The following is a 26,000-nucleotide window of genomic DNA, read 5'->3' on the forward strand; positions in this document are numbered from 1 at the left end:
CCTGCCAGTCTAAGCTATTTAGTACAAAACCTGTTGGCCCAAATTTTGCATACTTTTATTTTTTGGTAAAGATTATTATTTTAATGATGAACATGCATCACGTTTTACTTTTATTATTTCCATTCTGAAAAAGGAGAAAAGTAAATTCAGGTCTTGCAGTTTAAGAATTTCATAAGAAAGAAAAAAAAAATACAGTATCAAAAGGAAAGTGATACAGTAACCAAGTACAACTACAAAAGTAGAAAATAAGTCTTTACTAGTAAGGAAAGTCAGGTTTGAGTTCAATAAATAAATTATCCCAGCATAAATATCATATCTAAACAGTTGGTATGGTAGTTATTTTCATGTGGAAAGATTTATAAAAATCCATTATACAAGTCTGTGAATGGAAATGTCTATACCTAGATGACTTTTTATTTCGTCACCAAATGTGTCGGTTACAATTAAAAAGGCCTCAATTCTTTACCAGGAAACCATGCAGTTCAATGCCATGCTGTGTAACAATGTCAATCATATAGAGTATATTCTTCACACACCTAAGCAATTCTGGCCTGAGAAGAAGTCCAATATAAAATGAGTTACTATTCTATCACAACTGACAGATATGTGCGTATCGGCTGTGAGTGATGAACAATGTAGATAATATCTGAATTTCAAGTACAGTCATTATTATGTTGTATACGGCCTGCGATCATCTGGGCTTTACACTCTACACCAGGAATGCCAAACTGAAACACACAGAGGGCCAAAATGTAAAACTTGGACAAAGTCATGGGCCAACCAGTATGCAGTACAATAGCCTCCACAAAGTCCTCCATACAGAATAATGGGCCACACATAGTCCTCCATACAGAATAATGGGCCACACATAGTCCTCCATACAGAATAATGGGCCACACATAGTCCTCCATACAGAATAATGGGCCACACATAGTCCTCCATACAGAATAATGGGCCACACATAGTCCTCCATACAGAATAATGGGCCACACATAGTCCTCCATACAGAATAATGGGCCACACATAGTCCTCCATACAGAATAATGGGCCACACATAGTCCTCCATACAGAATAATGGGCCACACATAGTCCTCCATACAGAATAATGGGCCACACATAGTCCTCCATACAGAATAATGGGCCACACATAGTCCTCCATACAGAATAATGGGCCACACATAGTCCTCCATACAGAATAATGGGCCACACATAGTCCTCCATACAGAATAATGGGCCCCACATAGTCCTCCATACAGAATAATGGGCCCCACATAGTCCTCCATACAGAATAATGGGCCCCACATAGTCCTCCATACAGAATAATGGGCCCCACATAGTCCACCATACAGAACAATGGGCCCACATAGGGTTGGTGGGTCTGGTGTCATGAGCCAAATAAAATCACCCTGAGGGCCATATTTGGCCCACGGGCCAGAGTTTGAGATGTATAAATATGGCTAAACGCTAGATCTCAGCTTCCTGTGGATGGGCAGAAGCAGTGGATCTCCTCGAGGTGGGCCATACTGTTGTGTCTCTGACCTTCACTGCAGAAATCGTCTTTTGTTTCTTTACCGTCTATGCTTTTGGTGCATTGTGTCGTGTGATCACAAACTTTTAAGAGTAACTCAACTTTTTATTTAGTTATCCTCCAGTCATTGGAAATATACATATTTTTGTATTATATTTTAATACCTTATTTTGCTTCCCTCTCTCCCACATACTAAACTGCAGTGCAGTTTCGATGCCCAGTGTTCATGCTCTTACAAGCTGCTTTCAACTACCACTCAGTAAGATCTTACATTGTATTCAAACAATTAGAGTAGGGGAATTGTTCTGTCTGGATACAGGAGTTGGGAGAAGAGAGGCACACAAAGGGAAATCCCTGTAACCAAATTGCTTGAGTTTAGTGTACAGATGTTTGCTGAGAAGCAGGTGAAAGCAACTTCTAAAGGAGTATGAACTGGATAGTGAACTAGCACTGCAGCATAGTGTTTGTGAGAGAAGAAATCAAAACAAGGTAATGAGGTATTTTACAAAAATGCGTAACTTTGCAATGCCAGGAAGATAATAATAAAGAAAAGTTAAGTTACTCTTTAAAGGAGTAGGATTGTTTTTGAAAATGCCAACAATGTTTTTATGTTCTAATACACTATATGGCCAAGAGTATTTGGACACTCTTACTCATTATTAAATTTAGACACCTCATTGGAAGAAGGTGCACTATATCAAGCTCACAGCTAAAGACAAACTTTGGTAGCAGTACGGTCGGTGCTGAAGAGCCCAGTGCTGATAAATGCATCATAAAATAGAAGCTTCAAGGATAAACAATGGATTGGGCCACAAGGCAGGAGGGTGCAGAAAGAGGGTGCAGAGTGCTCAAGTGTGTTGCTGTTAAATTGCTTATCCTCTGTTACAACATAATTTGCCTTTAAATCTGGATTTGGCAGATGTCCAGAAAACATTATCTACGGGGATATATAGGGCCTACTGTAAAATTTGGTGGAGAATGAATAGTAGTATAGCGCTGTTTTTCAGGGTGTTGACTAGGCTTCTTTCCAATAAAAGGTAAAGCTACTCCATGCCAAAATATTTTGGACAAATGTCTGTTTCCAGCTCTATGGCAATAGTCTAGGGAATGCCTTTCCTTTTCAGCATGACTCTAAGGATATATGAATATACGGAGGTATAATGGCTGCTATCTATACTTCCATATGCGCTAATAATAAGTGTTGAGCGAATTTGTTCGGCATTTCAAATTCGTGTTTGTGGTTCCGACTTATTCGCGCCAAAAAATCGTCTCCACCCATGAACATCCCTGATTTGCATCGCTGTCACGCAGATGACATCAGCTTCGCTCAACACTACTAATAATACCATTCTTCTAGCCTCGCCTTGAATAGATCATTTACAGGAACTCTATCTGCTATTGTGGGGTTTCTCTTACCACATTTAATATTTTTGTGTGTGAATCGGTGCGTTAGACTAAATTCTACACCCTTCCAGCAGTAAATGATTACGTAGACGCAAGCTACTTAGCGTAGATAACAATAACTTTTCTTTTAGCTGGTTCAGGTCCAAGTAGCTATTCAATGCAGCTCGCCCTTACCATTTAGTCAAAACCCGTCTTGCAGTCATATTGTGAAAAGGTCAAAAACCTCTTGTGATGAATGTGCTGCTGATGATGTAACAAAGAGCATTTGGAAATGTTTGTAGTCCTGATAATATACAGAACTGGTCAAAAACCTAATCTGCAGAAATAGGGGAGGTATATTAGTTTACTTCAATTCACACCTCTCTTCAGTCCAACACTATTGCTAAGGGCCATATAGGAGAGCTGGATTTTCCGAGATTTTCACTGTTTTGACACCTTTTCATATTAGTCTGTTCCTTCACCGTCTGTGTCACTTTCTGGAGATCCACTACTCCGTCTCTCGCTAATATTACGTATTCTTTTCCATGCAAGCTCTTGCTGAAAGCTTGCACTGAATGACCTGCCCAAACGCCCATGCAGTTTCTTCGAGACATTATCTTCACTTTCTGATTTAGGAATTCTTCGTGGGTGAACAGGAGGTTGAGCTTCAGGTCTCAGGTTTCCAAGCTGCAAAGTCCAGGGACCAAATCTCTGCCAGCTAAGTCTCTGAAATGCCAAGAGACAATGAAGATTTCCTCCAGCCTAAAAGATAGGAATTAGGATTCTGAATTAGACTAAATATTGAGTTAATAAAAAACATTGATATACAGGTGCATCTCACTAAATTAGAATATCATCAAAAAGTTAATGTATTTTAGTTCTTCAATACAAAAAGGGAAACTCGTATATTATATAGAGTCATTACAAACAGAGAGATCTATTTCAAGTGTTTATTTCTGTTAATGTTGATGATTATTGCTTACAGCCAATAAAAGCACAAAAGTCATTATCTCAGTAAATTAGAACAGCTTTATAACAGCTTGAAAAATGATTTTAAAATCCAATCTGAAATGTATGCTCAGTAAATACACTCAATACTTGGTCGGGGCTCCTTTTGCATCAGTTACTGCATCAATGCGGCGTGGCATGGAGGCGATCAGCCTGTGGCACTGCTGAGGTGTTATGGAAGCCCAGGTTGCTTTGATAGAAGCCTTCAGCTCGTTTGCATTGTTGGGTCTGGTGTCTCTCATCTTCCTCTTGACAATACCCCATAGATTCTCTATAGGGTTAAGGTCAGGTGAGTTTGCTGGCCAATCAAGCACAGTGATACTGTTGTTTTTAAACCAGGTATTGGTACTTTTGGCAGTGTGGACAGGTGCCAAGTCCTGCTGGAGAATGAAATTTCCATCTCCAAAAAGCTTGTCGGCAGAGGGAAGCATGAAGTGTTCTAAAATTTCCTGGTAGACGGCTGCGCTGACTTTGGTCTTGAGAAAACGCAGTGGACCTACACCAGCAGATGACATGGCTCCCCAAATCATCACTGATTGTGGAAACTTCGCACTAGACCTCAAACTGTTTGGATTGTGGCCTCTCCACTCTTCCTCCAGACTCTAGGACCTTGATTTTCAAATGAAAATTGGAACTCTGGGACCTTGTGGAGTGTGTCAATGACTGCCTTCTGGACATCTGTCAAGTCAGCAGTCTTCCCCATGATTGTGGAGCCTACTGAAACAGACTAAGGGACCTTTTTAAACGCTTAGGAAGCCTTTACAGGTGTTTTTTGTTAATTATTTTAATTTGCTGAGATAATGACTTTTGTGTTTTCATTGGCTGTAAGCCATAATCATCAACATTAACAGAAATAAACACTTGAAATAGATCACTGTTTGTAATGACTCTATATAATATGAGTTTCACTTTTTGTATTGAAGAACTGAAATAAATTAACTTTTTGATGATATTCTAATTTAGTGAGATGCACCTGTATGTGATAAAATAATGGAAACTGTAAACTAAGACAGAAATACAAATCTCATTACATAGGAGAAATAAAGTTATCTTTTGTTTAACTGTCTCAATCAAATGGTGTATCTTGTACCGAATAACAATTCCATTTAGAGGAAATTTCTTACAATTAATCTTCAGGAGCACCTGGGGTTGCCAAAGAAAGGTGCGCTCCTGAACACTGACAGTTCGGACCAGCGACATTGATCTTCTGATCGCTTATTCTATATGCTGCAATACAACTTTAGTGGATCAGCTCACTCGGCTGCACACTGAGATAGATTCAGGAACGCTGTCTCTTTAAATCTCTTGTTGGTTTATTAAAACATGACATAAACCAATATAAAGTTCATCAAATCAAACACGGCCCTTCTGGCATAAAGGCAAAAGAAAATGTACAGCATAGTCCATACGTCAGCTGGTCTCCAGACGCTCAGGGTTACCAAAACATACGGATCAGGTTAGTACAAAACACCAAGCTCCTCTCTCTCTGGAGCTAGCCTCTCCAGATACACTGAACAACTAATGTCTCAGCAGGCCGTCTATTTAAACCCCACATCACACCCTGGGGTGCAGATATGGAAAACAACCTCCCACTCGCTCTATGGTTGTTCTCAAAAACCCAGCCCTTAAAATGACTGCTTAACCCCTCTCAACACCTAGTGTGCTGGATCAAATCTTTTGGGTTTCAAATCACTTAAACTAATAGCCTTAGTGAAACATACTTCCCCTCCAGTACTTTTCCATCGACTTTGTCACACTTGGCTTCACAGGAGTACCACAGGGCACCCATTGGCACCCTGTTATCACGTAAACTCAGGTTTTTGATTCGGTCTCAATGACACCGGTGTATAAAATCCAGCTCTTAGCCAAGCAGTCTGCGTTTACTGACATTTGTGACAGAATGGGTTTTTCAGAAGAGCTCATTGTTTTCAGTGTGACACTATACAACCCCTGGCAAAAATTATGGAATCACCAGGCTCGGAGGATGTTCATTCAGTTGTTTAATGTTGTGAAAAAAAGCAGATCACAGACTTGGCACAAAACTAAAGTCATTTCAATGGCAACTTTAGGGCTTTAAGAAACACTAAAAGAAATTAAGATTAAAAATGTGGTACTCAGTAAGGGTAATTTTTTTCAGACCAAGCAGAGGGAAAAAATTATGGAATCACTCAATTCTCAGGAAAAAAATATGGAATCATGAAAAACAAACACACAAAAGAACACTCCAATACATCACTAGTATTTTGTTGCACCGCCTCTGGCTTTAATAACAGCTTGCAGTCTCTGAGGCATGGACTTAATGAGTGACAAACAGTACTCTTCATCAATCTGGCTCCAACTTTCTCTGATTGCTGTTGCCAGATCAGCTTTGCAGGTTGGAAGCTTGTCATGGACCATTTTCTTCAACTTCCACCAAAGATTTTCAATTGGATTGAGATCTGGACTATTTGCAGGCCATGACATTGACCTTATGTGTCTTCTTTCAAGGAATGTTTTCACAGTTTTTGCTCTATGGCAGGATGCATTATCATCTTGAAAAATGATGTCATCATCCCCAAACATCCTTTCAATTGATGGGATAAGAAAACTGTCCAAAATATCAATGTAAACTTGGGTATTTATTGAAGATATGACAGCCATCTCCCCACTGCCTTTACCTGACATGCAGCCCCATATCATCAATGACTGTGGAAATTTGCATGTTCTCTTCAAGCAGTCATCTTTATAAATCTCATTGGAACGGCACCAAAGTTCCAGCATCATCGCCTTACCCAATGCAGATTCGCAATTCATCACTGAATATGACTTTCATACAGTCATCCACAGTCCACGATTGATTTTCCTTAGCCCATTGTAACCTTGTTTTTTTCTGTTTAGGTGTTAATGATGGCTTATGTTTAGCTTTTCTGTATGTAAATCCCATTTCCTATAGGCGGTTTCGTACAGCTCGGTCACAGACATTGACTCCAGTTTCCTCCCATTCGTTCCTCATTTGTTTTGTTGTGCATTTCCTGTTTTGGAGACATATTGCTTTAAGTTTCCAGTCTTGACGCTTTGATGTCTTCCTTGGTCTACCAGTATGTTTGCCTTTAACAACCTTCCCATGTTGTTTGTATTTGGTCCAGATTTTAGACACAGCTGACTGTGAACAACCAACATCTTTTGCAACATTGTGTGATGATTTACCTTCTTTTAAGAGTTTGATAATCCTCTCGTTTCTTTCAAATGACATTTCCCGTGTTGGAGCCATGATTCATGTCAGTCCACTTGGTGCAACAGCTCTCCAAGGTGTGATCACTCCTTTTTAGCCTTGACCTCAACCTCATTGAACACTGTTGGGATAAATGGAGATTGCAAACCAGGCCATCTTGGCTAACACCATTGTCTGACCTCGCAAATGCTGTCCTGGATAAATGGGCAAAATTTTCCACATACCCACGCCAAAATCTAATAAGGTTATGTGCACATGACGGCCTAGCCACATAGTTTTTGTAGCCGAAGATGCTTCAGATAAATGCCGGTGGTGTTTTTCCTAAAAGGTCTTTTCTGACGTCTTTTTTTATTGTCTTTTGTGCCAACTTTGCCTTCAGTATTTTTTTTTTATTTGAATATATATAACATAGTGGTTGCTTCCAAGCTGAAGCTACCAGAATAGAATGGTCACTCCATTTAGCCAGTTGATGGCTTTTGATGCCTGAATTGGTTAAAAGAAGTGACAAAAGATGGCATATATGCATAGCAAGTGGTTTTGACATTGCACTGGATGTTCATTCTTCTTGGCATTGTTTTAGTGCTTTTTCAGGAGGGGTACAGGGGCAATTCACCTGAAAATGACATCTAGTGCACATACCCTTAAGCCTTTTCAGAAGAGTGAAAGCTGTATTCGCTGCAAAGTAAGGACTAATTATATAGTAATGCCTATGGATCTGGACTGGGATGCCATAAAGTCTTTTATAGGTTTACTCTGTAGCTGTCCGAATACTTTGTTCCACACAGTGTATAGAAGTGTGAAAAATTAATGAAAAGCAGTTTTGGGCTGTCTGCAATGCCACAATGTTTGCAAGGTTTAGGATAAATACCTACCTTTTTTGTTTTCCTGTATTGAAGGCCCCTCTCTGTATGTCTTATATCAAAGAATTCAGGGTTCTGTGTGTTCAAATCCGTAACAATATCTGCCCACCTGAAACGTAAATGGTAAACTAGTATGTAGTGTGGATTGCACAGGAAATACTGGACATCAGGTCATATGTTCAGAACATTAAACTTTCAGGAGAATTTCATAAAGAGATGCATAAAAAGGGAAAGGGCGTGGGGCATAAAAAGATGAACACAAGTTGCACAACAGTCGCAACTTAAGCCGGTTATGTCCTAGAAGTTGCATGCTAGTAAAAACTGTTTTTTTTGTCCATCGTAAACTAGTAACACAGCTACTGGAGAAGGGGCCATTACTTGATCTGGCCCGGTCTGCCTATAATACATCTACAGATCTATCTAGATGAAATGGGTTCATTCTTTATTGGTGAGTGTGTAACATACTTTTTACAGTGAATAGTTGGATGCTTCCTGCTCGGCTCTCCAATTAATATCCAATATTCTACTTCATGTTGGAATAGCTGACCCCTAAAATGCAAGTAAATACTATTAAGGCATGTACCGTAAAACAATAGTATAGTGACATCCAAATGGATATTAACATCCGCGGCTTTACTGCAGCAGTTATCATTATGGACACCCACCTGTACGCTTTGCAGGCTTTTACTGGAGTGGCTTCGAATCCGATAGGGCAAAAATAATGATTCTGGCAGTGATAAATATAGGCCATGGAATCATCTTTCAAGCCCTGAGTTAACTTTGACAACGCTCCAACCGCTGAAATCACAAATTGAAAACTAGGTCAGAATGACATGTTTTAATTAAAACAGTGCAAAAATGAGACTTACTGAAGTCAAGAATAACAAAGTGTTTGTCTAAATGCGTAAGAAAAATATGAATTTATAGAATTTAATCTTCTGCCACAGAACTGTTAACCTAGTATAAAATATATGCCTGCAAATAAAATGCCCGACTTTGTCCCCTTCTGTCAAGTTGGCAACATTTCTACTGAGTCATTTAATTATTTATTTTTGAGAGACCTGGGCTGTAGCCAATATGAAGTCCAATACCTTTCCTACACATAGTTGTCACCAAGTTTCCCAGAAACCTGAATGGAAAATCTTATGCTTAATGCAGTGTTAGCAGGAAAGCAGTGAATGGGGCTGAGCAGCTATACCAGAGTGTGGTCTTGAAATAGTGCCATGAAGCGGTGGGGTCCTTCTCTATCCTACTGTTTACAACTGACAGCAGATTGGTGGGGGTACCGCGTGTTGCCCTCACCCCACCAATCTGATAATGATAATTTATCCGAAGGATAGGTCATAAGTAAAGATGTAGTGGAAAACCCCTTTCAATCAGTTTTCACACTTAAGTGATAGCATATTGCTATAAAAAAATAATATACAGGGTGGTCCAAAAGTAGGTGGACAGAAAGTGTAATAAGGTTATGAAGGGGGAGATTTATCAAACACTAAATTGCAGCCGCCTGTCTGGATCATCCTCCAATAAACCATGAAGTAGACGTGGACGATAAGCTTTCCACCCAATAGATTTCAGGATTCGCATGATAGAAGCTCGTGAAATTCCCAATTCCAAAGAGGCTCTTCTGGTGGACTTTTTTGGACTCTGAACAAATGTTTCAGCAACAAGTTGTTTATTATCTGCTGTACAGACTGTTTTGGGTCGACCAGTTTTTGGAGCATTAAGGATTGAGCCAGTGGCATTGAATTTGTCACGAATGCGGTAAATGGTTTGTCTCTTTGGGGCTTGAGTACCAAATGTTTCAACCCAATTTGCTCTAACGGTTTCAACATTTTGAGATTTCCAATACTCTGTTAAAATCCATTTTCTTTGATCTGTATTTAAATTATTTGCCATTATGTGTTATCTGAATTATCTGAAAAGAAAACAGATTTGGGCGTGATCTATGTGTGAAAACTAGATCTGTGAAACTGGCTCAGTTGCCCTTAGCAACCAATCAGATTCCACCTTTCATTTTCCAAAGAGTCTGTGAGGAATGAAAAGTGGAATCTGATTGGTTGCTAAGGGCAACTGAGACAGTTTCACTTTACACCATGTTTGATAAATCTCCCCCTTCATAACCTTATTACACTTTCTGTCCACCTACTTTTGGACCGCCCTGTACTTTGTTTACCATTTGCATGGCCAATATATTTACATTTTAGTGTGTAATTAAAGAGTACTGGTGGGTTTTAGGGGAGGACAGGAGTTAACCCTGAGTCAGACGCACCTCTGGCACTCCCGAGTGCAGGCACAGGTTAGGGAACAGCCTATAATATCTAATTATCTCAATTTCTGGGCTCTAAAAGTAATCAGCGTCCTTCACAGGGATGTATTAAAAGAGAGTACACAAAATCAGATGCAAACAAAACATTTAATAATCATAAACGTAATAAAACATAAAGTACCCAAATTTCACAACTACTGCCAAATAGCCTCCAGTTTCCAGGACATAACTATTACTAAACATTAAAATTAGGAAAAAACTTAAAGGTAAGGCACTTAGATGCTACTGGGGTGATATTCACTCAGATTCAGATGTTAAATGTTCAGCAGAAGAATCACATTGGCAGAGAGAGAAGCGAGGTTGGCAGATCATATTATCATAATTATGTGTTCGAGTGCAATGTGCCTGAGAGGCCATCTCTAAGAAAACCCTCTTATTTGTAAGAAAACCTTCCTATTTCTACAAAAATATCCAAAAACTTTGCATTATTCATTCCCAAAATGAGCAAAATAAACAATTGTGATGAAAAAAAACAGAAAGTACAAACCTTAAAAAGCGAGAACCTTCAGGCGCAATGAGCTTTAGAGACCACGGAGGTCACACCTGCTCTCCGCAAGGACGGCGGTAAAACTGAGTGGGGGGGTTTCAAGCAGCACCTAAAGATAGACAGGTACTGGGGGGGGCGGGATCCCCTGCTGCCTTGGAAAGGAGGGGGAAGCAAAACTGTGTGAGCTGTGCCTGCCAGGCCTATTGCGCCTGACGCAGGGTTAATGGTGTTGGGATTTTAGTTGCATGAACAATGGGGTCATTTATGACAATAATGTCTTTGTTGACCAGGTATATTTTGCACTTGTAACTGTTGTATTGTTCTGAAATCTGTAATGTCAGCTGCTTCAATAAAAGTTTTCTTGATTAACAAAAAAAAGGGTACTGGTGGTTCACGTAATAGATTTTGGCCATTTTTCACAGTGAACCTTTTCAAAGGACACCACAATGCATTTACATCATTCACACGTGAAGATTAAAGCTAGGATTTTCATGTAGTGAAACATATTGCTAAGGGGCTAAAAAATACAGTATATATTTTCCTGGTAATGCTGCTTCAAACATAGTCTGTCAGGACAAAATGACTGTTCAAATCAAGCCCTGGCACTTGGTGCACCCTTGTTGTGGCTGTGCAGTGTGGTGCAACTTCCCACCTATTAGTTTTCCCCCATCTCCACCGCTCCTTCCTTGATTCACAGATCTGGCATTACAGGGGCTAGAGGAGGACAGAGAAAACAAGGAGGTGGGAATATGCACGGCACTGTTTGGCCACTTCAAGAGTGCACCAAGTGCCTGTGCTTGGTTTGAACAGTCAATGTGTGCCGAAAGAGAACCTTTAAAGGGGGAGGGTTTTGGATTCAGGATCTAAAACTTAGTTTAGAGGGAACTTTAGAGCGGATTCGTGCTGCCCGATCTATGGGCAGCAAGTATCAGACACTGGCTGCATGGTTTCAGCCATATGTTTGACTCTGAAATGCTGCGGCATTTCACAGGAAAACATGGTTTAATAACCACAAGGACCAAGCTGCATGGGAGTTTAATCAGTAAATGGGTCTCCGACGGCTTCTCCCTGCCACTGTCCTGGAGTGATAGGTCTCTCCCTACATGTGTGTATTGGAGACACCTGTCACTCCAGCTCAGTGGGCGGGGAGAAGCCACCAGGGACCTGCTGTTTGGTTTCCAGTCCTTGGCAGCTATTAAACCATGTTTTTCTGTGAAATGCCGCAGTGTTTCAGAGTCAAACATATGAGGCTGCAATCATGCAGCCAGTGTTTGATTCATGCTGTCTATAGATTGGGCGACACGTACCCGCTGTCAGGTTTCCTTTAACATAATTTGTGCATTTTCCTTCAAGAGTTTTCTAGATCTGCTATTAGTTTAGAATGGTGACTGTTGTGGTTTACTTAAAAAGGATAAAAATGTGCTTGATCATGATCCCAGATGTATGGATCGCTGATAAGTGTACTGTGATATATCATGGTCCTGTATGTATAGGATTAGGTACATTTCTACGTTCTAGAAGTAAATAATAGAGGTTTCCATTCCGTAAACTCAGACAAATGCACATAAAAATGCATGTTAATGTCCGTGTGCCATAGCTATGCTGCAGTAAAAACAATAAAACGTAAGTACAGGAAATGGTATGGCATGTAAAAAAAACTGTCCCTTTACTAAGCCATGCCATTTTGGACACGCTGGGGCTTTTTTTTGGGGGGGGGGGCGGGTTAGCAGCCCCTTAAAATACAATAATTTTGTGCTAGTATTCGTTATGACTGCAAACCCACCAGATTCTCCTGCAGTTTTATTCTTCCCATGAGGTTTATAAAGGACATAGGAACAACCTTTCACATGAAAATGATCATTGATTTGTCTGAACCACCTGAAAAACAAGGAGGAAATATGTTATTGGGGTACAATACAATGTGACATATAAAGAAGGAAGAATATGTTGCTAACGGATGACTGACGAACCGAAAACTGAACTAAAGTCATTTAAAAGATATCACAAGAAATAGTCAGGATCCATAAGAACATACATGAAGTGTGACCGCACATGCCGTGACTTTTCTTTTTTAGTCAGATTCATATTGATTAGAAAAGCGAAATTGTCTATGTGCCTCCATATCCAATTGTAGTCATACACCGGTACGGTAGAGGTCTAATATGACATTTCCACACATAGCAGCCATAATATGTTTGTGTGTAAGACTTGTAGAACAATAGTTGGTGTGGGAAGAATACAAAATCCTCTTTCTGGGTGCAGGGAACTATAGCGGTTCTGTTAAAAAAAAAGTGTAAAGTTGTAATATTATATGAGTAACTAATACAATGGCAATGCTCTGCCCCCACAAGTCGTTTACGTGTTCATTACCTTTACAGTGTAAAAGCTCTGCGCTTGCCGTTATTTCCCGTTACTACATTGCCGTAATGAGTCAGTTGTATCTTTATTACCCCAACTAAAATCCCCCAGATGACAGAAACGGACATAATTACATTCTCCAGTTCTATCACTGATCTCTTTGCTGTATCCTGCAGGGGATCGGCCATCACCATACCATTATGGATCACATAATATTGGAGTATATTCCCTATACTGAATCCCAAGTAAATCACAAGAGGACTGACTAGTCGGTTGTTATGGTAGGCACAAACTTCAGCTGTGGCCAATTTAGGGACAGTAGAGGACCTCTGGAACGGCATCATTCAGGTAAGGCCACGGCCCACTATCAGTATTTGATCAGTATTTTTTCTCAGGAGTGGGAGCCAAAACCAGGAGTGGGTGATAAATACAGAATTGGTGACTTGTTTCTATTATATCTTTTCTCTGATTGTTCCTCACCTGGTTTTGTCTCCCACTCCTGAGAAAAAATACTGACTGTATACTGGCCAAATACTGATAGTGGAGCTGTGGCCTAAGAGAAAGTGTGGAAGTGTAGACATCTGTAACTGTAGACAAAAGCTACCTTCTTAGTTTTCCTCAGAAGAACTCCTCTCAGGTTTCTTTTAGACTCCGTTTATATCTACATCACAGTTTCCATTTATAACGGAAACCACAGCACAGTGCTGAATTCGTCATATGAGGGATAGCGACAGCACCCTACAGATCCTATTGACTTTTAATGGGGTCTATCTTGTTCTGCATAGGTGTCCTTCATTTTGGTGAAATCTTTGACAGAGGCTCAAAATAAATGTACTGTATATATGAATATAGCCTTAAAATGAGAACGTTCAAAGACATGTCATTACTTATGGGTACAACATATACAAGTAGATTGACGCTCATTGACCGCCCTGATGGGATCCTGTTGGGAGTACGATCATTCTGCCCCATACAGCATCATGTTATCAGCAGCACATTGCCTGTTTACATGGGGGCTGCTGGTAACAATGATTTTTATGCCAACATAAACTATACAATGACCCGATCAACTAGGGTTTTGCGTCTTCATCAGGTGATCGCTCATCACTGATAATTCACAGATTGTCCACTGGTCTACATGCAACTTGTGCAAGATTAGATGAAATCCTTTACAACTGACTCTAGAATTGTTATTTTTTTTAGAAGAGAAGGTTACTTGATTTCTATTGTCAGAGGAAACACTATTGGAACGATTTACCTCATCAAGGTTGTATTCCCAGTAAAAGGACCAAAACGAATTTCTTCAAAAGGTGGCTGGAAACCCAGAATATGTAAAGCTTCTTCTTGAGTCAGCGGTGGAAGACTTTAGAAAATAAAAAATAAAACACTCCATCAGATTAAATAGTCGCAGTTGGCCTACTTGTGATTTACCCCCAGTGATAATGATATGTATCCACCATACCTTCCTGATCCCAGAGTACTGTACAGAAAGTTCCAGCAGGATACCAAGGAAGAGATGCCACAAGATGTCTTATACTGGGGTCGACTGATACAGTACCTTTGTAGACAAGAAGAAGAACTATTTCTAAATGTACACACACAAACAAGTGCAAACAGACATACTGTATATATGTATATTCCAGTATAGAACAATTTATGACAAGTAACAGTATCAGCCATAGGAATACACTAGTCTACCATTTGTGAATCTTAATGCGGCGAGTTATGCCACGGATACATTTGACTACAATCATCAATAACCTAAAATCACCAACTAATGTGCAACTTTCCATTAAGTTCTACTATTTATTATCCACCCCTTCTAGCCCCAATATATTCCGCAGCTCAGATTGTACAGATACCTACAGATTGTAAAAATTCACATCGGTCTTTATTCCGAATGGGGCTGACAATCTATTTTAAACTCACAATAGAGACCAATTTCATAAAATGTCAATTGACTTCTTGGTATAGTTTTTGGACTACTACAGATAAAGACACACCAACGACAGCCACTGTCCATACTTTAAAGAGTGACGACAGTCCCATGAACTTTTCTATCCTCCACGATGGTTGTGCTCAACTTCTCAAGTGGAAATGAGCAATCCACAAAAATAGGAAGAAACACAATAACAGTCACTGATCAGCGCTTTCTCCTTTATTACTATTTCAGTGCACAGAACACACTAGTAATGGACGGAGAGCGGTGCGCAGAGGCGACGACTGTTTTGCGCTGTCTTGTGCTACTAGTAAGGCCTGTAGAAGTGCAAGTTCATGTAAAAGTCGATCACCTCTGTCCATCACTCCCGATTCTTTGCTATAGTTTTCTGTGTGTTTTAATGGAAATAAAGAAGAAAACCACTTAGTGTGTGACTATGTGCATCACTTTACTTTCTTGGATAGTACAGTATATTTTTGGATGTGGAGCTGCACTGCAACAATGATAACCGCTGAGTTCTCATAAATCAGACTTGAAGTATTAGAAGGTGGACCCTAATATTAAAAGCAGGACCTTAAGATGTTAATCCACTGCATATTACAGTACCCATGTATGGATGAGATTTTATAAAATGTCATCCACATTGTGGAGAAGAAAACCTGCAGCATAATTTTCCAGCACTGCGGATTTGACATTTGTAGTCTTTTCCTTTATGAGATGGAAATAACCCTTTAGACAGCATGGCATAAAATCTTAAAAAAAAAAAAGATTACTGCTTATCAGGCTCCTTTTGTAAGGTGTTGTATTAATGCATGATATGTACCATCTTCGAAGATCAAGAACTTTCCGCTGCTTAATGTCATCCACAATAAAGTGTTGGCTGCAGTCTCTTAATGGCTTCACCTTTCTATCTGGCTTCTTCTTCGAGACCTGTTTATTAACCAGTCCTACATAAAACAGAAAATGCAAGTAGAAGGTGCATTAAAATACATTCATTATAACTAAGCTAGATCTGTATGTCTGAATAACATATATTGTAGATTTCGAACAATATTAAAGCTTTATTCCAGTTCTAAGAAATTATTGCTATCCACAGGAAATCTTACACATTCTAAATCCGTGGGTGACCGAAATTTAAGACCCCAGAGCCAGATGATTGGAAAGGCACTATGCATGCTCAAGCACCGCTCCATTCATTCTCTATGGGACTGCTGGAGAAAGCAGAGTACAGGGCTTGAGTTTCTCCCCAAGTCTCATAGAGAATGAATGGAGTGGGAACTGAATATGGGCACTGCCGCTCCATTCAGATGGGTGACAAAATTGCCTGTTCTGGTGGGACCTACCTGAATTGTCACTTATCCTGTGGATAGGTAATACTTTCTTGTAACTGCAATACCACTTTATCAATAATTTTATATTTTAAATTAGTGAACTTAATGATGAACAATAAAAATGCAGCTTATTATCGGTGAAAGACTATTAAAAATCATTTTAGGCTCTGCTACAGTGACTTCAACCTAATACATTGTTACCTGTCTTCTGTCCTAAGTAATTAATACACTATCAGTTAGGGAAAATGAATACCTACAATATATGACGTAAATGACATACAGGCCGGAGGAGACTGAGAAAGTGATTTCTACATTTCCTCCATTGCTAGCGTCCGCAGTTATCAGAATGCACTCAGATGACATCCAAGTGCAGTCCGATGTTTCACACGCACCCATAGACTTGCACTCGCATCTCATGAATCAGCATTTGAAAATAATCACAGATCTGCTCTGCCCATAGTATAACATTGGGCAAAATGCTAAAATATCAGATAGCAGTCGGCCGTGTTATATGGCAGTGTGAGCGAGCCCATAGGCATACAGTGGCATGCGGTGTTCTAAGGCTGTCTTGTAAAGAATAAAATACATTTTTTATTACAGGATGCCACTATATAGAATAGCATATACATGCTATTATATACAGCAAGCATAAAAGGCATAATAATGTATACTATTCCAACGAATGCCAAGACACTCCTGGTCTCCATCAGGTGAACAGGGGCCTATGGATATATTTTCCAATGCATTCATCTAATGTACAGTACATGGTAAACACTATATGAATGGAGCTCAGGCTATAGAGACGTTAGTGTAGACTGGGGACATTGTACATTGTAGTGTGCTGTCCTGGATGAGACACATTGGTTCTGTGCGGATGTTCATCCTCTGCTTATAGTTATGAATGTTATCATTTACTTAGAACACGCTGAGATGTAAAAATAGGGAGGAATTTGAACAGAAAGTTAGAAAGTTGCACAACTTCAGTTTGTGCGTAAGAAGTAAGGTATGTGCTTATATGGTAAGAAAGGGGCTAAATATGTTATCCATGTTAATAAACTGTGCCAAACAACCTGGAACTCATTCTCTGCATGTTCTCAGGACTTTCTTCTAATCGCCAGTCTTTTAGGTGAACCAATGCTGTGGTCATGAGTTCCTTGGGCATTATAAGATAGTCTTATGCGTATGAATCCAGCTATTTACATTGGCCACTTTTTTGTGTTAATGGGGTGGTCCAGTCGCGAGATACTGATGACTTACTTTATAGGTCATCAGTATCAGACCACTGGGGGTCCGACACTTAGCACCCCCACTGATATGCTATTATAAGCTCTGGTAGCAGCCAGATGTAAACGCATTGTATGAAGCGGCAACGCACAGCTCCATTCAATGTGAAGAGGTCGCTGCTGGGTACCTACAATGTCTTTACATCTGGCCACCACTGGCGCTTATAACAGCTGATCGGTGAGGGTGCGGAGTGTCGGACCTCCACTAATCTGCTGATATTGATGACCTATCACAAAGGTAGGTCATCAATAGCTCATGACTGGACAACCTCTTTTAACTACAAGAGAGGATCCTTTTTGAACACTAATATAATAATATAATAGTGGTGAAAATGTGAGAACCACAGCTTTCATCCAGACATGTGTTACAGCAGTTGCCTTTTTTACTATCCTCTCTCGGTCACTTTTTAGATAAATTTTCTGAAGGTGAAAGAACTAAACGTGGATAGGGAAGCCAACTAAAGGTGATCATGCACATCAGATAAATGTTGGTGGGACCAGTCAGTCATCATTTGTGAATGAAGGTATCCTGACCTTCCCTCAACCCAACCAATGGGCCAAAAAGCTGTCAGTATACGGCAGCTATGAAACATCTTTGGCCACTTTCAATTTTTAAGTTAGGAGCCATTTTATTTTTAAGGGGCTATGTACCTCTTGGACAACCCCTTTTTAAATGCCCGAGTCCCATGAATAAAACAAGTAAATAATTATACTCCTCTCCCGCACCAGCGCCGTTACATCAATGTCAGCGCTGCGTCACCCTGCACTCGCAGGACATTATTATATCATTTGATCGCTGCAGCCAATCAACGGCCATTGAATGGCTGTAGGCATTACTATTTTAACAGAAGCCAATCACCGACCACTGATTGGCTGCAGCGATCACAACATAATGTTACGTGAGCGCAAGGAGACCCAGCTCGGGCATCTCTACAAGGACGCCGATGTGGGAGGGGAGTATAAGCTTTATTTATATTACTTAGGGGACTTGTGGAGAACTTTCTAAGCCAGTCTATCAAATCCTTCTAAAGCTGTCTGATAATAGTGGTAATCATGTAATGTCACTGTATGACCTAATCCTCATCCATGACTCAGGCCAAAAGTCAGTGACAAATACAGTACCACAATCACTGAGATAACTGACAATATGATACATCACACAATTATAATTAATAGTCATAAATATTAACATAAATACTGTATTTTCGTTCACATCACCTGGTTTGGTCTTTATTTTTGTAGTCATTGTGTTAAAGTCAGATGTGTCAATCTCCCAGGCAAGAGGAAGAGTCCCAAGATTGCTAGACAATGAATCCAAATTTGTGCCTTCATTATAAATACGATCAGACTCACAAGCCTGATGATCAATGTAATTCAGGGTATTGTTCAAGGCAGGTTTGTCTTGAGAACTTGAGCTACTCACTGAGCTTGGAGTTTTGCACAGAGAGGTTGCTTGGTTCAGGAATGCATAGTCTGAACAGACAGTATAGAACTTTTCCCTTGTGTGAGTCACTGGACATCCCCAAGGATAATTGCGTTCTCCCCCAGAACCCAGGTTTCCGGAATCCCCCACATTGAAGGACTTTACATTATCTTGTGAATGATCTCCTGGAGATTTCTCTTTAGACTTGTGCTCGTTGCTGGAGGTACCATTCGCTTCTCTGTCTGCCTCTACGTTAGGCATTGAATGAAAAGGCAAGATGGAGGTTAGCACAGGCTTGAGGTTAATAGATATTCATTCACTGATTATTTTCTGATATGATTCATATGCTTCATACTGAATGGAAATCCTATAAGGTATAAAAATATGTATTTTTTTTATTTCCAATAAATGTTTGTTGACAATTGTACAGATAATCATAAAAATAAAATATAGGGGGGTGGAGAAAAAACTAGGGTTGAATAGGTAAGGTAGGGAAAAGGGGGAAAATAAGCTAAGGAAAAACATACTCAGGAATGTGCAAGCATCAGTAACTGTACTATAATACTATAAGACAAAATCAAACTAAGTCAAAATTATGAGAGTATGTATAACTAAAATTAAACTAAAAATTAAAGAATTTCTTAAGAATGATTAGAATTATTTCTATCCATCCATGGTGAATGAAACATGGAAATCCACAGAGTCCATTTCTTCTGCTATTCAGTCCGAAGCACTGGTCTAAATAAATCTATTTCCTTTACATTACATACCATGTAATATACTCAAACGTGCATATCCAAGAGGTATATGACCTGCTCTAACATTGTGGTAACCTTCCAAAGATACTCAGTCTCTAGGAGCTGTTTGAAGGGTTTTCTGGCAACTGGACAGCGCCGTCATCAAAAACCTGAATGGGGAAACAGACCCCAACTTCACCCACTTAAGCTGCATTTACACTGAAGGATTATTGTGAACGAGTGTTCGTAGGAAGTCATATTTTGCGATAATCTTTCAGTGTAAACAGGCTGTCAAACAATCGATAAATGAGCTCAATCATTGGGTGAAATGATCTTACAGCACAAAAGATCATCATCCTCTCCAGCACATTGTCCTGTTTAAACAGGACCTGCGCTGCCGAGAATAATGGCAGCTGATGCGCACTATTACATATCGCTCAGTGTGCATCATTTATTATGGTCTACCTCTGTAAAAGGGCTGTTAAACAACCTTCGATAGGTTCATATTTACAGATTAGCGGTCACTTAGTGCTCCCAGTCATTTAGTAATATAGAAAACATTTGGAAATTCCATGGACTCTTCGTGTCCCGCCTCGCTCACTATATTCTTCATACACTCCACTCCATTTTATTCACTCTATATGGGGCAATCTCAAGTGGTTTGTTGCCCCATGACTGGAAATCAATGGTTTAATGCCCCATCCCTGTGTATTATTTTCTCTAATTATTTCATCTTGTTTTTATCCCTTTTCTGTCATAATTATACTAAACATGTGGCCAAAATTTCTGAACTCTTTAATTTTAGTACAGCAAATCACCATGTCGCCCATCTGGAAGCCATGAAGAGTATTTCTGATAATGCCAGTAAATGATGGAGCAGGCTTCTGTGTAATCAGGCCCGGGACCACATACAGTGAGAAGTTACAACTCGGATTTTCTGTGTAGTTTGTTCTGGATTTTATTTACTGGGTATTTTTTGTATAAGACATTTAAAAAATTTCTGGACATTGGTACATACAGGATTGAAATTATGCAGATGTGGAAAATCCAAAAATAGATTAGTGTAGCAAACATTTGGATTTAACCAGAACAAATCTCATTCACGTGCTGCATAAATTCAGAAATTGACCTCGTGTGAATTTTAATGGCTACATGTCAATTTCTGATGCTGACTTCCAACTCAGATTTTACCTTTTTCAATATAGATGGGTGAAATCCACTAGAAACTGCATATATATGTTATACATGTGTAATTTGCTGTGGTATCTTCTGGATGATGACATAACCTAAAAGGAAAATATTTATGTGATGTTTCATTAGGATTGAGCTAAAAGATTTGTGCTGTCCCAGTCCAGTCTAGTCTTCCATGGCAGCCAGACCAGCGCAGCCTTAACTTCTGTGGCCAACATACTGGACCCGGTAAACTGGGCGCCTCTTGTGCTTCCTAAACCCTACAAGATCATGTCGTCCATTGAAGACTAGTAACTTGCTCTTTGGGTCTCGCAAGACGTCATGACGTTGCAGGGCTTAGAAAGCACAAGATGCTAGCCACAAAAATGAAGACTTCTCTAGTCCAGCTGCAACAGAGGACTGAATGCTGGACCAGGCAGAGCAACGCGGTATCACACATACATCAAGAGGATCACGTTAGTGATCTGGGATATTGAACAGCCATTGATTTCCAGAGTTAAAGTGATCTGTAAAGCACATAAGGTCCATGTTGGCATTTGATCTTAGATAGTAGTGTAGCTGAAAATAAGAATAATTAGAACAGAATATTGTGCCAAATTACAAAATCTACCAATATCTACAGCCTACCTGGCTGGAATAAGGTAATTCATGTAGGTATGAGTGGTTTCCATGAAAACGCTATATCTTACAGAAATCAGAACACAAAATGTTATCGATATCTGTAAGGGTATGTTCACATGTTCAGTATTAGCTGCGGATTTATGGTGTGGATACTGCACCACCAATCTGCAACATAAAATCTAACACATGTGAATGGAGTTTTCAAAACCTTATTCACATGTTGTGAAGAAAATGTCTTGCAGAATATACATGCATTCAAAGCAATGACTTTATCAATAATTCCTCAAGGATGAAGTGTAATGTAATTTTAAAAATCATTAATCTTGAAATATTATTGAGTGGTATGTTTTTTTTCTTGTGCAGCTTACACAACATAACTTAAAGAGGTTGGGTTGGCTAATACTTTAGCATTGATGACTTAACCTAAGGATAGGTCATCAATGTCTGATCGGCTGGGGTCCGACACCTGGCACCCCCAGCGATCAGCTGTTATTGGTGTCGGAAGTACACACTTGCCGAGCTGCTCCGTCTTCTGGTAATGGCCAAGGCTTGGTACTACACATCTGCCTCCTATTCAAATCAATAGGATGCGGATATGCAGTACCCTGTGGCGCCACTATGAAAATACAGCCAACTACACAAGTGAGTACTTCCCACCGGCTGTCGCCGACACCAATACCAGCTGATCGGCGCTGGTGTTGGACCCCGGCAGATCATACATTGAAGACCTATCTTAAGGATAGGTCATCAATGCTAAAGATGTGAACCTCTTTAAGATAAAAATGTAATTTTATAATAACAATGCTGTTAAAGGAAAAAACAAAAACTGCAAAAATATTTCTGAAAGACACAATGAAGAATAGGTCAATGTCAATATAAAAAAAAACACTGATTAATGCAGCTGCACCAAGTGTCTATAAACTCTTTCAGCCTATGGACTGTATTCACATGCTTTAGCCACATCGTAAGGCGGATGAGAACCGCACTGACATGACAGCAGCTAAAAACATTTTCATTATTTGCTGCCAAGTGCTTTTATTTGCTGTCATTTACAAATCATGCTAACCTGCATGTCAACATGGGTTTCGGGTGCATCAGAGGTGCTCATCGGTCATGATGTTCCTGATATGGGTGAACACAGCCCTGATATAAAGGACTAGAATAGAAGAATAGATACACATACAATGGTGTGAAAAAGTGTTTGCCCCCTTCCTGATTTATTATTCTTTTGCATGTTTGTCACACTTAAATGTTTCAGATCACAAAACAAATTTAAATATTAGACAAAGATAACACAAGTAAACACAAAATGCAGTTTTTAAATGAAGGTCATTATTATAAAGGGAAAAAGAAATCCAAACCTACAGGGCCCTGTGTGAAAAAGTGATTGCCCCCTAAATCTAATAACTGATTGGGCCACCTTTAGCAGCAACAACTGCAATCAAGCATTTTTGATAACTGGCAATGCTCTGGAGAAATTTTGGCCCACTCATCCTTGCAAAATTGTTGGAATTCTTCCACATTGGACGGTTTCCGTGCATGAACCGCCTTTTTAGGGTCATGCCACAGCATCTCAGTCGGATTAAGGTCAGGACTTTGACTAGGTCACTCTAAAGTCTTAATTTTGTTTTTCTTAAGCCATTCAGAGGTAGACTTGCTGGTCTGTTTTGGATCATTGTCCTGCTGCATAACCCAGTGCGCTTCAGCTTGAGGTCACAAACAGATGGCTGGACATTCTCCTTCAGGATTTTTTGGTAGACAGCAGAATTCATGGTTCCATTTACCACAGCAAGTCTTTCAGGTCCTGAAGCAGCAATACAGCCCCAGACCATCACACTACCACCACCATATTTTTACTGTTGGTATGATGTTCCTTTTCTGAAATGCTGTGTTACTTCTATGGCTGAAGTAATGGGACATACACCTTCCAAAAAGTTCAACTTTTGTCTCGTCAATCTACAAAGTATTCTTCCAAAAGTCTTGGCGATCATCAAGATGTTTTCTGGCAAAACTGAGATGAGCCTTTATGCTCTTTTTGGTAAGCCATAGTTTTCGTCTTGGAACTCTGTGATGCATGCCATTATTGCCCAGTCTCTTTCTTATGGTGGAGTCATGCATACTGACCTTAATTGAGGCAAGTGAGGCCTGCAGTTGTTTGGATGTTGTTGTGGAGTCTTTTGTGATCTCTTGGATGAGACTCTGCTGCGCTCTTGGGGTAATTTTGTTCGGCCGGCCACTCCTGGGAAGGTTCACCACTGTTCCATGTTTTCGCCATTTGTAGATAATGGCTCTCGCTGTTGTTCACTGGGGTTCCAAATCTTTAAAAATGGCTTTATAACCTTTTCCACACTTTTGAGAATCTTTTGGTCTACTTCACTTTGTCAGGCAGGTCCTATTTAAGTGATTTCTAGATTGAGAACAGGTGTGGCAGTAATCAGCCCTGTGTGTGGCTAGGGAAATTTAACTCAGCTTCCCAGAGATGTGATAAACCACAGTTAATTTATGTTTTAAGGGTTGGGGGCAATCATTTTTTCACACAGGGCCCTGTAGGTTTGGATTTCTTTTTCCCTTAATAATAAAGCCCTTCATTTAAAAACTGCATTTTGTGGTTACTTGTGTTATCTTTGTCAAATATTTAAATTTGTTTTGTGATCTGAAACATTTAAGTGTGACAAACATGCAAAAGAATAAGAAATCAGGAAGGGGGCAAACACTTTTTCACACTACTGTAGGTATGTAGAATAAAACACATATAAGTCCACTCTAAAATTCAGACCAAGCCATAAGAACACATTAATGTATGTGTAAAAGAAGTAAAAAGAGTACAGTACATTTGCATAAAACCAAAGAGTAGGATGCATTGGAAATTTACAAACAATTGCTGGATATTACTTGTGGATTGCTAGCTGCTGTGAGTGTAACACACCAGCCACATGTATCACAGACAGATTTTCTGTGTTAGTTCCATGTGGCCGGAGGGTATATTCCTACATTTCCGCATTAATGGTGCAATTCTCCTGCAGCAAAATCTGGAAATATCGCTGCTGATTTCGTAACCCATTCACTTCACCCTTTGCATTGTAAAGCGTGAAATATTCACTGACATTTGCACAAAAAAATTGACATGTTGGTCAGTTTACACTGTGGATATTTCTTGCAGCGTGCGCATGAGATTTCTTACAATTCCATCCACAATGCTGATACAGTAAGACACAGCAGATTTTCCTAACCGAAAAACTGCTGCCCTTTCATTATGTGGGAATGTACCCCTGAAGTGGGTATCATGTCGCAGTTGTTATTTAAAAACGTGCTTTAACCTTATCTAAATACACATAATCTATAGCTTAGCCCACTGACACTGATACATCAGCCTCTGAATTTCTTTTTGTATTTAGAATTTACAATTATTTTATCAATTTAAAAAAAAAAAGAAACACATGAACCACATTAACTTACAGTTCACGAATCATATGTTTATCGTTACCTTATATGTTTATCAAGCACTGTAATGTCTGTAATGTCACTGCCCTGAGTTGGCTTTGTGCAGTTTATATAACACGCAACCATTAGAGTATTTTTTTAAAAGGATGAACGATGAGATCCAATAACATCAGGATCTGAATATTGAAGAAAATAGCAGAAGATGGATGGAGATCCCGGCCTGCGTCAGCAGCACCAAGACAACCTGGCCACAACAAAGCCCCAGCAGATGGCTGGTACAGACACCATTGTGTGCGGTGGGATCATGCAGCTGCACTGCAGCCCAGTGACATGTCCGCTTCATGTAATGCTACATGGTTAACCCTTTCCTGCAGAGATATCAATTAATTCCAGCCTCATACACCTTACCTCCCCTATGATTCCAGCAAAGTGTCAGGAGCACAGTGCAGCTCAACAGAAGTCCTGAGAGATGTCAGATGGGATTGCAGAACAAACCAGGCCTGCCCTTCTAATCCCCTGTCCTCTTATTTCAGTCCTCCCCACCCCAACAGCAATAACATAACCCTGGGCTATTCTACAGAAAATCATCGCCACCTACTGTAGGGAAGACCTCATCGCTTAACTCCTTCAGTACCGCACTCATCTACATTGTAATTAGATCCGATTAGCTAATGACTGTAGTTATCTCAGTCATTACCATCTAATTTGGGTTGCAGCTAGTTCCAGGCTAATGTACGATCACTAATGAAATGCTGGTTCATGTTCGCTTGCAGTTTGTGCTTTATCACATTAGTCGCGATCCCTTTTTTGATGCTAGATAATATGATCTTATTCACACGGAAGGATCAATGTCATAGGAAACCTATTCAC

At 39.8% G+C, this 26,000-nt stretch overlaps 1 protein-coding gene across 1 annotated transcript; it reads right to left on the reverse strand.

Annotated features, from left to right (window-relative positions):
• On the reverse strand, positions 1 to 25,708 carry BIVM (basic, immunoglobulin-like variable motif containing). Its single transcript, XM_073664227.1, has 10 exons — positions 25,539 to 25,708; positions 18,936 to 19,507; positions 15,927 to 16,050; positions 14,627 to 14,722; positions 14,423 to 14,527; positions 12,590 to 12,684; positions 8,656 to 8,788; positions 8,456 to 8,539; positions 8,003 to 8,099; positions 1 to 3,673 (listed from the first exon to the last, which is right to left on the reverse strand). The coding sequence occupies exons 2-10, from the start codon at positions 19,399 to 19,401 to the stop codon at positions 3,377 to 3,379; spliced, it is 1,497 nt and encodes a 498-aa protein (XP_073520328.1). The 5' UTR covers positions 19,402 to 19,507; positions 25,539 to 25,708; the 3' UTR covers positions 1 to 3,376.
• Between the last annotated feature and the right edge of the window lie 292 nt (positions 25,709 to 26,000).

The sequence above is a fragment of the Phyllobates terribilis genome, unplaced genomic scaffold (genome assembly GCF_046119375.1).
Source record: "Phyllobates terribilis strain yellow unplaced genomic scaffold, ASM4611937v1 Scaffold_2__4_contigs__length_985480577, whole genome shotgun sequence".
NCBI classification, from domain to species: domain Eukaryota; kingdom Metazoa; phylum Chordata; class Amphibia; order Anura; family Dendrobatidae; genus Phyllobates; species Phyllobates terribilis.

Bases quoted from the DNA above. Each gene is read 5' to 3' on its own strand.
- BIVM (XM_073664227.1), bottom strand. From the start codon at position 19,401: ATGCCTAACGTAGAGGCAGACAGAGAAGCGAATGGTACCTCCAGCAAC. The intron at 8,540-8,655 runs GTGGGTGTCCAT...CTTGCATTTTAG, and splicing joins AAAGCCTGCAAAGCGTACAG to GGGTCAGCTATTCCAACATG. The intron at 3,674-8,002 runs GTAGGTATTTAT...CCTATCTTTTAG, and splicing joins AATACAGGAAAACAAAAAAG to GCTGGAGGAAATCTTCATTG.